The 13,239-nt window shown below is 41.0% G+C and overlaps 1 protein-coding gene across 2 annotated transcripts in view; it reads right to left on the bottom strand.

Moving 5' to 3' along the window:
- Positions 1–6,940: 6,940 nt before the first annotated feature.
- Positions 6,941–13,239, bottom strand: part of lpar1 (lysophosphatidic acid receptor 1) — a 106,771-nt gene continuing 100,472 nt past the window's right edge. For both annotated transcript variants that reach the window (XM_063048987.1, XM_063048988.1), the window contains one exon: positions 6,941–10,164. In XM_063048987.1, coding sequence (XP_062905057.1) covers positions 9,866–10,164 — 299 coding nt within the window. In that variant the 3' untranslated portion in view covers positions 6,941–9,865. The remainder of the gene's footprint in view (positions 10,165–13,239) is intronic.

Below are 13,239 nucleotides of genomic sequence, written 5' to 3'. Positions count from 1 at the left end.
CAATTGTCCCATCTCCTGTCATCAAGACAATTTTGGATCCAATTTGTCCATTTCCCCTGGACTGAGTTGGCCCTAATTTAGGTGACCTTCCAAACTACACTAATCCCAGTACATGGTGGAAAAGCACATGCATTGGGGACCAGAGCAACTTCTGCAGACATTGTCAGCACTCACTCTACCCTAAATCAAGACTCAGGCACTTCGCGCTTGTTTCTGGAGGTTCTTGTTGAGAAATATCCTTTAACCAACACCATTAAATTCACAGATCATACTGTCACTTCCACAGTGCTATCAGTGGGAGATTGCTAATAATCTTACTGTATATGCAGCTGACAACCTGACCAATCTCATATATAATGATTGTATTAAAGCCACTCTCAAAGATTTAAAAGGCAGTGATATATATATTGGCGAGATCATACACAGACTGGGAGATTGTTTTGCTGAACACCTACACTCTGTCCGCCAGAGAAAGCAGGATCTCCCAGTGGCCACACATTTTAATTCCACATCCCATTCCCATTCTGACATGTCTATCCACAGCCTCCTCTACTGTAAAGATGAAGCCACACTCAGGTTGGAGGAACACCACCTTATATTCCGTCTGGGTAGCCTCCAACCTGATGGCATGAACATTGACTTCTCAAACTTCCGCTAATGCCCCACCTCCCCCTCGTACCCCATCTGTTACTTATTTTTATACACACATTCTTTTCCTCTCTCTCCTTTTTCTCCCTCTGTCCCTCTGAATATACCCCTTGCCCATCCTCTGGGTTCCCCCCCACCCCTTGTCTTTCTTCCCGGACCTCCTGTCCTATGATCCTTTCATATCCCTTTTGCCAATCACCTGTCTAGCTCTTGGCTCCATCCCTCCCGCTCCTGTCTTCTCCTATCATTTTGGATCTCCCCCTCCCCCTCCCACTTTCAAATCTCTTACTAGCTCTTCCTTCAGTTAGTCCTGACGAAAGGTCTCGGCCCGAAACGTCAACTGTACCTCTTCCTAGAGATGCTGCCTGGCCTGCTGCATTCACCAGCAACTTTGATGTGTGTTGCTCAAAGATTTAAAGTGCATTTATTATCAATGTATAAATTATACAACCTTGAGATTTATCTGCTTACAGACGAGGCAACAAACCCGAAAGAATCTAATTTTAAAAAAAGATAGGCCATCACCCAAAGTGCCGCGAGAAAGAAAAAATAGCACAAATCATGCAAACAATAGAAGCAAGCAACAGCATTCCGAGCCAGATTGAGTCGATAGAGCGGAGTCCAGGAGTAGGCCCATAGCCTCAGTCTCAAGTTCATCATATAGTGGGCAAGCTACTACAAAGCTCGCAGACACAAACCATACAGCGGCGGGAGCAGACTCACGGTCTCGGCGCCCTGGAGCGAGGAGTAACCATCACGGGGTGCGAGTGAAAGAGGCCCAACCCTTGCTTCCGGTCCTGGCACCCTGCCTTTCCAGTCTATCTGGGCTGACGTTTAAATGGTCCAAACAATGGGTCGTGTGCCCGCCGGACGCCGGCGTGGGGCCCAGAGCTCGTCACCCAGCCAGAAGCCTTTCTCTACCTCTCTAAGTCAGCTGGGTACTTAGAGCAATCCATCCTTGCATCCGGTTTAGATGGACGAACACCAGAACTTCTCTGCCTCGACTCCTACGTATATGTGACCACACTCAGTTACTTGGACATTGTGTTTATAGGATTATTAATAAGTATTGTTTCTTTATGCTTAGTGTTTTTATTATGGTGCTCCAGATCCCGAATAACAACCTCTTTGTTCTCCTTCACACTTGTGTACTGAAGAATGACAATAAACGACCTTGAATCTGAAGTTTGAATTGTTGCTGCTTTTCCCTCAACAGTGCCCACACTTTTGAAGCTACACTGCAGTGAAGCACTTTGGGAAGGAATGTAGGTGGCATTTTAAAAAGGCAAGGCCTTGGGCATGACAATCAGCAGTTCCTTTAATTGCTTACTGTCCTTCGGTTAGTCCAACTGCTTCATGTGAACCTTTAATCACGTAAATCGAACAATACTAAGCTAGATCCAGAACTGAGTGAAACCATACACCTCATAAATAATGTCCTTTGTCCGGGTGCCCCTGCACTGATGTTGTTCAGTGCCTAATGGCTTCTGTAACATGAGTACACCTATCATGTTGCCCCTCAGGTCCAAGCAGGAGAAATACTCTGTTCATGCTGTGTGTGGTCTCCTTCATAGAGCCCTTCTCCCTTCTTTTCTGGCACTCAGCAGTTTTCTGGGCTGCTCCCCCCTCTGAATCACAACCCAAAGACAGGACACCCTGGAAGGCAGTGGTATGGTCCACAGCCATTGGCTGAAGTCACTGGGAGAAGACACAAATCAGATCAAAAGAAATGCCTTGAAGGCCCATCAGTAACCCACGAGAAATGAGTCAACTGGTAACTGGGGCGTGGTGAACTAATCCTTTAAGTGATACTGGTGCAGAGTTCACTTTCTGTTATTGGCATGAGCAACAATGCAGCCAGTCCCATTCTCGACATTGAGTCACAAGAAACTGCAGATGTTGTAATCAGGCACAAAAAGAAACCCAAACTGCTGGAGGAACACTGTAGGTTAAACATCAGAGCAATGGTCAATGTCCTGATTCAAAGACCCTGTCTCAGGCTCTGGAGCTAACTTGTCTCACTATGGTAACAAGGAGCAGATGCTTCTTCAGCATGATGGACATGGGCTAAGAGATCATCATTGTAGAGTGTCGGATTACTCCAGTCATTTTATGGGTTAAAGCACCTATGGATGAGTATTCCATTGTAAGTCATGTACTCGGTTAGAGTTCTGGCAAATATATTTCCACGCTCTATGGGAAGGACAATTGGAAGAATTTGGAAAATCATTTAACCAACAGACCATAAAGTGACAGAGTGAAATGACCACAGCAGTAAAGCAATTCAGATGCTGAAAGACTTTATATGTTGAGCTGTTCTGTTGGGCTCTTCTATTTACATTTGTTTCACTGGTGGCACGTATGAAAATGTACTGACCAGAGGGAAACTTATTAAAGACTGAATGGAATTCCAAACAGCAGCAGTCAACATGGGAATTGTGTATATGTTTTAATAAAGACCTGATCATGAATTGTACAAGTATCTAATATTAGAAATCAGAACAAGCCATCAGAAGGCAGCACGTGTAGCAAGGAACATAGGTTAGCTTCAGGGAATTTAACAACGTTAGCATTCCCTTTGAGAGGACTAGAATAAGGATGTAATGTTAAGGCTTTATAAAGTACCAGTGATGCCTCACTTGGAGTATTGTGAGCAGTTTTGGGCCCCTTGTGTAAGAAAGGATGTGCTGACATTGGAGATGGTTCAAAGGAGGTTCACGAAAAAGATTCCGAGATTGAAAGGCTTGTCGTATGAGGAGCATTTGATAGCTCTGGCTATCAAATAGTGTTGGCGCGTGGCCAAGTGGTTAAGGCGTCGGTCTAGTGATCTGAAGGTCGCTAGCTCAAGCCTCAGCTGAGGCAGCGTGTTGTGTCCTTGAGCAAGGCACTTAACCACACATTGCTCTGCGACGACACCGGTGCCAAGCTGTATCGGCCCTAGTGCCCCTCCCTTGGACAACATCGGTGGTGTAGAGAGGGGAAACTTGCAGTGTGGGCAACTGCCGGTCTTCCATACAACCTTGCCCAGGCCTGCGCCCTGGGAAACCTTCCAAGGCGCAAATCCATGGTCTCACAAGACTAATGGATGCCTATTTGATAGCTCTGGGCCTCTACTCACTGTAATTCAGAAGAATGAGGGAGGACCTCATTAAAACCTATCGAAGGCTTAAAGGCCTCAATAGAGTGGATGTGGAGAGAATGTTTCCTATGGGGAGAATCTGAGACTAGAGGACACAGCCTCAGAATACAGGGGAGTCCTTTTAGAACAGATTAATTTGTTTAGCCAGAGAGTGATCAATCTGGGGAGTTTTGTTGCCACAGGCAATTGAGGTGGCCATCATTGGATATGTTTAAGGCAGTGGTTAATAGATTCTTGATTAGTCAGGGCATGAAGGGTTACAGGAAGAAGGCAAGAGATTGGGGCTGAGAGGGAAAACGGATCAGCCATGAAGAAATGGCGGAGCAGACTTGATGAACCAAATTGCCTAATTCTGCACCTATATCTTATGGAATTTAAGGGGAATAATGTTCCGAGCAAGAAAGATAACCATGGTACTGCATTTTCTTTTACATTACTGAAAGTGCAGTGCCAGTTCAAAAGCTTTAGAGGGGTATGGGCCAAATGCAGGCAAATGGGACTAGCTCAGTTATTCAACTTAGTTGGTAGCAACCAACTGGGCTAAAGCAGAGGTTCCTAACCTTTTTTAAAGCCATGGACCGATACCATTAAGCAAGCAGTCCATGAACCCTAAGTAGGAACCCCTGGGCTAAAGGGTCCACTTCTGTTCTGTATAATTCTGTAATCCATTGTAAGTTATGCAACATCAATTAAAGAGAAATAATTGTCTCAGAGTCTTTTAAGAGACTTTTGGATAGGTACATGGAACTTAGTAAAATAGAGGGCTATAGGTAGGTAAGCCCAGTAATTTGTAAGGTAGGGACATTTTCGGCACAGCTTTGTGGGCCAAAGGGCCTGCATTGTGTTGTAGGTTTTCTATGTTTCTATGATTATAACCAGATTATTTGAATACAAGGCCTTAGACTGTTAACAACATTGTTTAGCATACACCTTTTGCAACCGTGAAGAAAGATCAAGGAAAAGAAATCAACCACTAATTATGATAACATGTTGGGAATAAAATCAACATGTCCCTTTTAATCAAGCTAAAACTATAACCCATTTCCAACCAATAGAAAGAAATATGCAGCTTCCCCACAACTAACACTCTGATCTTCAAAACAGCATTGAAAAAGCAGCACAATTTTTCTCTGTGAAGAAACTTAAATTTGTAAATATCTGGTAGGAATCAACTTCTCAATCCAGTGCTTTAACTAAGAGGGTAATCATTAAATGGCTAATTGGATCCTCTTATTTAGGGTTATCCTGGATGGATGGGCCCCGCACAGTCAAACTCCCAGTCTGTTCGGCAAAGATGAATTACATGGGATTTACAGCTCAGAATTGGGCATTCATCCTGACTTATGAAGCACTACTCAGACTGCTTCTTCCCATCATTTCAACACTTACTTTTACTTCTATTTATGTAGCTATTGAAGCTATTTTGTTTTAATCTTAACATCCCAAGGAACAGTTGTATTATTGGGTGGCCCCACAGCTGCCTCTGGAGTAGTCGCCAAGCTATTTTGAACTAATCTCTCAAAAGCACCAAGTTGTGCGGTTTCAGCCCTTTGGTATCATTTTCTAATCTATTCTCCTGGTACATTTCCCTTTATCTACACTCTGACATCACCAAAGCTGCTCCTCATGGCCCAGCCAGACATTAGTTTGCTTCCCAGTTACGGGACTGACTGCCTATCATGTGCATTAATTTGGCCTTTTTACTAGAAGCAAAATCCTCAGGATAAGAACATAAGAAATAGGAGCAGGAGTGGGCCACCTGGCCTGTCAAACCTACTCCACTGTTCAATAAGATCATGGCTGATCTGACCATGGACTCATCTCCACCTATTGGATTTTTCCCCATAGTCCTTAATTCCCCATCTATGCAAAAATCTATCTAACCTTGTCTTAAATATATTTACTGAGGTAGCTTTCACTGTTTCATCAGGCAGAGAATTCCACAGATTCACAACTCTTTGGGAAAAGCAGTTCCTCATCTTCATCCTAAATTTACACACCCAAATCTTGAGGCTTTGTCCCCTAGTTCTAGTCTCAGCTATCAGTGGAAACAACTTTCCTGCCTCTATCTTATCTATCCCTTTCATAATTTTATGTTTCTATAAAATCTCCTTTCATCTTTCTGAATTTAAATACAGTCATAAGCAACTCAGTCTAACCCGCCCATCTCTGGAACCAATCTGGTGAACTTCCTCTGCACTACTTCCTCAAGTAAGGATATTTCAATAGTGTTTCCAACATTTGCAGGTAATTCCATTTGGACTTTAAGAGCCCACAATTCATGGCCCTCATGATGATGGATTTTGGATGTACTGTTTTTCTAGATTGGCCTTTGTTTTTCTAGATTGCTTTTGACTTGGTTATTGTTAAATGTAATTTTTTTCTGCAACCCATGAACTTAAATTAGCACTAAGGACACAGGTATGGAATCCACTGCCATCTTCAGTCCTAGTTGTTGATTGGAAACTCCTAGTTTTCTGTCAAAAACCTTGTCCATTTTTGCTCAACTGGACAAGTTAATCTGAAAACACAACTCTCCCCTTCAGCAAAAGGAGATAGTCTACTGCTAATGGTCAGACAGTATGGTGCAAAGTGACAGTTTGAAACTTAAAACCAGACCTCTTAGGGGTAAAGTTAGAAAACATTTCTATATGCAGATTGGGAGAACTGCCTCCTGCAAATGGCAGCTAATACCAGTTGAATGATTTCTGAGCAAAAAATCTTGGGTGAGCGAAAAAAAACTAATGCAGCATCTGGCAAAAGAGATGGGGAAGAGTAGTGATAATTTAGAGATATAGCATGGTAACAGCCCTAGTGGTCCAATGAACCATGTGACCAATTAATTTACTATCCATACATACTTGGAATGTTGGAGGAAACCAGAACACCCAGAGGAAACCCATGCAGTCACAGGGAGAATGAACAAACTCCTGACAGAGAGCAGCAGATTTGAACCTTGGGTCGCTATCCCCATAATTGTACTACGCTATCCACTACATAATCTTGATGAGTGACCAAATGGCTTATTTCTATCCAATCTTACCGTACATTGTATGTCCCAACATGTAGTGCAAGTTTGCAGCCGTTGAGTAACTAGCACAGAAATGAGAAACACAAATAACGTGTAAACACATTTACAATCCAAAACCAAGGAATATTTTTTATTTTTTTGTATATATACAAATCAAAGGTAAACATCAATGGGAAGTTTAAAAAGTTATTGTAACTAATTCATTTGCTTTGATCCTGATATTAGCATTTTCACTGTTAATGTTTACATGAAGACTGTAAAAAGCCTTACAAAATTTTTTTTAAACTTTCAATGGAGTTCATAATGCAAGTGTTCCACAAGTGTTATTAATATCTGAGAAATGCTGCATAGTTTTCATATCAATTTAATATTGGTGAAAAGGCTTCGTAAATACAATCTTGGAAGTTACATTACAGAATGTTAGAATGCAGTTTGTTGCAAATGAAATGAGTGGGAACATTCCTCTCCTCTCCTCTCTTCTCATTCTACACTATGACTTTGCTGGAAGTCTATTGAAGAACTCAACTTGTACACAGAGGCCCTGTGCATATGCAGAAATAGTGAGGAAGGAATTCAAAGGCACTTCTGGTAAAACATCACCACTGAACTGGGAAAAGCACCAAGGAATTTCCCAGTCCAAGGTTAGCATTGTTTTTGGAATATAAAGCAACAATTCAAGTTTTCATTTAACAACTGCTGAGAATAACAACTGAATGCATTCAATCATACTCCATTCCAAAACTATCGACTAGCCCTCAGCTAGCATCAGTACCTGGTGCAAACAATATCGCCTTATTCTGACCTACCACCACCCCAAACAGTGCAAACCTTTACTCCACACAGTCCAATGTTGCCTTGGTTCCTGACTTAAAACAGATGGACTTCATTCACTCTTACTCTCCTTCTGGAAATGAGACTGGATTAAGATGTAACACAAATCAGATTCTGCCAGTTAGGCTGGAGAACAAAGGAACAGTTGAGGGCTGAAATGTCTGAAAGCACTGTTGCATTTATTAATGGAAAATTAAAACTCAGCCTGGCACAAGTTGCAACTACATCAATGCTCAAGACCTGGTTACAGTAAGACTATTGTGTTCTTTAGTGGTGAATTATTTCCGTAGTTACATATAATTATCAGTACCACCATTTAACACTACAGGTGCAGAAGTTGCACAGTACTGCCTAGAGCACTTTATGCATTTAGCAGTAAAATATTTACATAGCTCAGAACCTAAAAAGCACTAACTGACATAACTTAGGGGAAACTACTTGGAGTAACAATCTGGGTTCTGTAAACTACATTGTCTTTGAAAAACAGCTTGCCAGGTTAAAGAAAAGTCATAACTTGCATAAATTGTACCTAATCCTTGAAACATACAAAACAATTAGCTAAATTTGTGAGATACAAAGAGACACCGTCAATATTTTAATTCTTGATGTATTATTTAATGGAAATACAGAGCCAATTATTGCTACTGCATGTTATATGTTGCAGGAATGCACATGATAAAGCATCAATTTACAGATTCCCAGCATTTCATCCGGGTAAACAAAGCCAAGCACGTGATTGCCAAATTAACCACTTTAGAAGCTTTTCCATGCAACCCCAAAACCAATCAAATGTCACCGTATAGTAGTTGGATTTTGTTTCCAATTGCTCCATTCATTTGAGTGCAAAAGAAAAATAACTCCACCGAGTAGTATCAATACACGTTTTCATCTCGCACAAACAGGGTGATTAGTTCCGAGTACCCTTGGACCACACTGAGGAATTCATTCCAAAGAACTGCTGTATTTCCAGCTTATGTCCAACTCATGCACCACCTAGTATTTAAGAGATTCTTTTACCTTCTAGCAATATTCTCATTCCTGAATTTCCAAAATAGCTCAAAACTAGGAAACTACAAGGCACCTAATGTAGGGTTCACTGAAAGGATACCTGTAATTATTATGAAGGAGAATGCACCAAATATTAGTTAGAATGTACTTTGGCACAAATGACATAAAACAGATTGGCAGGGCTATACCTTGTCAACTAAAAGATGTTACACATATTAACGACGCATTTCATTTACCCAAAAAGCTGATGGCGCATCAGCCTGAGGCAACTCCTTTAGCCAACACACACAGTACTGGTACCTGTTCATGAGAAATCAAAAACTCACCTATACTTTTCAAACATGTTATTTCAAATGCAGATATCAGACCATATTAAATAGTTCATCTTTATACGTATATTCACAAAGTGTTTTAGTTCCATTTATAAATTGTAATAGAGTCATGAATATGAAAAGCTACATTAGCAGCAATTAAGAGTTAATAATGTCAGCTAAGCTTCAAACAATGAACTGTTTATTCAGGAGGTTTAAATGGTAGACAAATTGAAAATATTTCATTGGAATGAATTCAATTGTCAATACTGAATCAATATCTGTATATTACAGGTTTATAACCTATTATATGCTTACACTGTATAAACATGTGTTTGGAAAGCCAAATTTTAGAATTGAAACAATTGACTAATAGGGACTTTTAAAACAAGAAATAAAGCAGGCACGTGTCAATTGTTAATGGCTTACAAATTTGCAAGTCCCAAAAGAACAGCCTCTACTGTCTCCCAAGCTCCTGGGAAAGCTTGCCATAAATTGAAAGCTCTCCTTGCCTTTAAAACAGAACATTGTATTGAGTGGGTACTGACAAGTAACAATAAAATACTGAACTTTGCCTGCTATGTAATAGTCCATCCTAAGCATGCTAATGGGTTGAATAAAATAAGTTTATTATGTTTTTACAAAGCCTCAGCTTCTACAGCTAAATGCAGTTTAGCAGGTAATATAACACAAGTACTTAGGACTCCAACACATAACTAACAGCTGAATCACACTAGGTCCTATTAAAAGAGAAAATATTTGTCAACAACCTCTTGCATTAGTTTGTGAATTGGTCCTGGTGCTAGTGTAGCATTTAGTCTTTAGGGGTCCACTTGTGTACATCTAGGTGGTTAAATATCTTGGCTATCTTGTGACGGACAGCCCCTGGGCCTCCAGCTACACCATTGAATGGTCATTGTGTATCCCGCTCAGGATGGTGTGGTTAAGGGAGGAAGCAGAACGGTCGGAGCCTTCGGCTGCACCATTGCTGCCCTCATTCCGCTGGCAGCAGAGGATCTGCTTGAAGGTGGCACTCATCTCCTTGTCACGGTAGGAGTAGATGATGGGGTTCATGGCAGAGTTGAATTCAGCCAGCAGGAGGAAGAACTTCTCATACGTCAGGACATTGCAGTCAGGGCAAAACACGTCGAGTAATAGCAAAACCAGTCCCGGAGTCCAGCAGATGATAAACGCCCCTAAACAGGAGGAAAAACAAACACTTAGTATTCCACTAAGAACTGTGGCATGACTACTGAGCCCAACTGGTCCATGCCAGTGTTTATGCTCCACATGTCACTGGCGAAGCCACACTTGGAGCACTGTGCTCGTCACCTTGTGATCGGAAAAGCATGCTTAAACTGGAAAGAATGCAGAATAGCTTTACAAGGAAGTTGCAAGGAACAGAGGAGTTGGGTTATATAGAGATGTTGGCCAAGCTAGATCTTTATTCCTTGAAACACAGGAGAATGAAGGGAGACCATATAAAAATTGTTAAAAATTATGTGAAGCATAGCTAACTTGGATGGTAGCAGCTTACGTGCGTTCCCCCCCCCCAAAAAAAAACTAGGGGGTTAGGTTTAGGCTGAGAGGGAAAAAAAGTTAAAAAGGGCCAGAGGGTCAGCTTTTTCCACAGAGTGGTTACGAGGAATAGGCTGCCAGAGGAAAGACTTGAGCCAAGCGTACCATAGTATTATTTCAGAACTTGGATAGGTACACGGAAGGGTAAGGCTTGCAGAGAAATGGGACTCACTGGCTGGCACCATGGTCCGCATGGAAGTGATACTGAGAGTTAGAATATTTATTATATAACAGTTACTGTGAGAGAAACATCCCAAGAATTAAGATTTCTTTACTTAACCAAATATAGTTGTTGAAATGCACATCGTAGGTGTATCCTTGTTCATGATTATGCACTAAGCAGAGACAAAAGGCCCAAAGCCCAACTCATTCATGCTGATCAAGTTCCCCATCTCCTCTGCCTGCGTTTGGCCCACATCCCTCCATCGAATAATACAAGGCCAACAGAACAAAACTGACAGGAAGGGAAGTGGAGAGACTCCTCTTTACTGTCGCAGTGGTGATATAACAACTTACATCAATTCGCAACCAAATCAGGTCCTTCACCTTAAAAGTTAACTATGTTTCTCTCTCCACAGCTTGTGGATTGAACACTATTGGGCAGTGTTCATTGCTCATGACACAGAGGCCAGGATTAATAATCCAGGCCTTCAAGTCATAACATGCCAAATACAGAATATAAATTCTATTATTTAAATAATCTAACACTTAAACTCGAATGATGACTGGTTTCCATCAGGTTTGCAAAAATTTGAGGATGATTTCCATAATAACCTGGTTTACATTCAATCATAGGGCCACAGCTCTCAGAGTTTAATCTTAACTGCCTTCTGCAATGCTTAGTAAATGAATCAGATTACGGGTAATACAGGATAGAACTGGTAGGCATCTCTGTGATGTCCTTCACTGCAAAATTAAAGGTTGCAATCTCCCGGGAGTGCCCAACAATGCCCTTGTTAGAAACAAGTAATTTCCACAATGCTCATAAAGGTTACACAAAGAACCAAGGATTTAACGTGTTTAAAGTACAAAGTTCATGCTGGATGTACAGGAAAAACTCATGGGAATGCTAAGTCAAATCTTCAGAATGTTGCAGATTACCTAGGACATTAAATATGAACATACAAAATAGAAGCACATGTATGTTAGTGGGCTCATTGAACCTGCTGCACCATTAAGAGTATGACTACACTGATTATAACTTCAAATCCAAATTCTCACTCCCCTCCAGTAATCTTTCACTCCCTCGTTTAATATCTCTGCTGCAAAAGTATTCTGTTTCCGTTGTTCTTTAAGATATCATAACTTGGGGAAAATGTCTTGTTTCATCTCATTCCAAAATGGACAATCCCCATTATCCCCGCTTCTAGTTTCTTCCTCAGGAGGAAAGAAGACCCCACTCACCATGACCACCTTATCAAAATCACTCGGGATCTTATATGTTTAATCACATCCCCTCTCAGCAATCTAAACTCCAATATATAGGGTTTGTTCAACAAAGTATTAATCCAGTACACTCCCCTGGACAGCCACCAATATATTTACATCCTTCATTAAAGGAGGAGGCAAATACCATGCATGAACTTCTTGCTGAGAGTTCACCAATACTCTATATAACTGAGGTATAACCTCCTTACATTTATATTCAATTTCCCTAATAATAAACAACAACATTTTCCTAATTACCTGCAGTCATTACATACTAGGTTTTTATGCATGAGGTCCCTCTGTAATTCAGCGGTACAATTTCATGACATTTACAGAATACACTTTATTTTTCCTGTTCATATGGACAATTTCACATTTTTGCACATTATACTCTGTGTTCCAGTTCTTTACCCAGTCGCATAAATTATCTATATCAGTTTGTAAGACAGGCTAAAACTTGACTTTCTATCTTTACATTAAGAGCAACAATTCTTCATCCAGCTCACTAGTAAAATCTCCCAATCTACTATTGCTTCCTCGGCCTTCCATTGTTTATTAGTTCCCTTTGACAACATGACACCTGAATGAAATCCTGTTGCCTGACTCAGAACCAATCAATGTGGTACGCTTTTTGTAACGTTGAACCAAAAGACTTGTTTACATCTAGCCTTCCTTCGTTAATTAGCCAATTTTCTCTTTATGACAATATATTACACCTTCTTTCTCATGAGCATTTATCATATTTAACAACCCTTGAATTGACATCTTGTCAAATGCCCTTTAGAAACCAAGTATAGTACAGTCATTAGTTCCCCCTTTATCCATAGCATCAGGCTTATTTTCAAATGATGCAACAGCACAGACAGAAGAGGCCCATTGAGCCACAATCCCCCAATTCAAACTGGAACAATTCATTTGTCAATTATAAGCCTATGACCCTTCCAGAAATTGTTTCAGCAGAGATAGGTTAAATGTTAAAAGCAGGATAGAAATGTTAATACTAGAAGATTGTGTGTGTGTGTGTGTGTGTGTGTGTGTGTGTGTGTGTGTGTGTGTGTGTGTGTGTGTGTTAGGGTGGGGGAGGGGCAGGTGGTATGCTTAAAGTAAATTTGAGGCAAGTGTTTTTTTTCTAATTTTGTTTCTCTTTTCCTCCCACAGGGAGTGGTAGCTGCCTGGAATGGGCGGTCTCAGGGGTAATGGTAGGAGCAAATATGTTAGTGGCATTGAAGAGGGCTTTTCGATACAGGGATACAGATATATGGATC

This window comes from Mobula hypostoma, chromosome 5 (genome assembly GCF_963921235.1).
Source record: "Mobula hypostoma chromosome 5, sMobHyp1.1, whole genome shotgun sequence".
Taxonomy (NCBI): domain Eukaryota; kingdom Metazoa; phylum Chordata; class Chondrichthyes; order Myliobatiformes; family Myliobatidae; genus Mobula; species Mobula hypostoma.
This window is presented reverse-complemented; position numbering and strand designations above follow the sequence as displayed.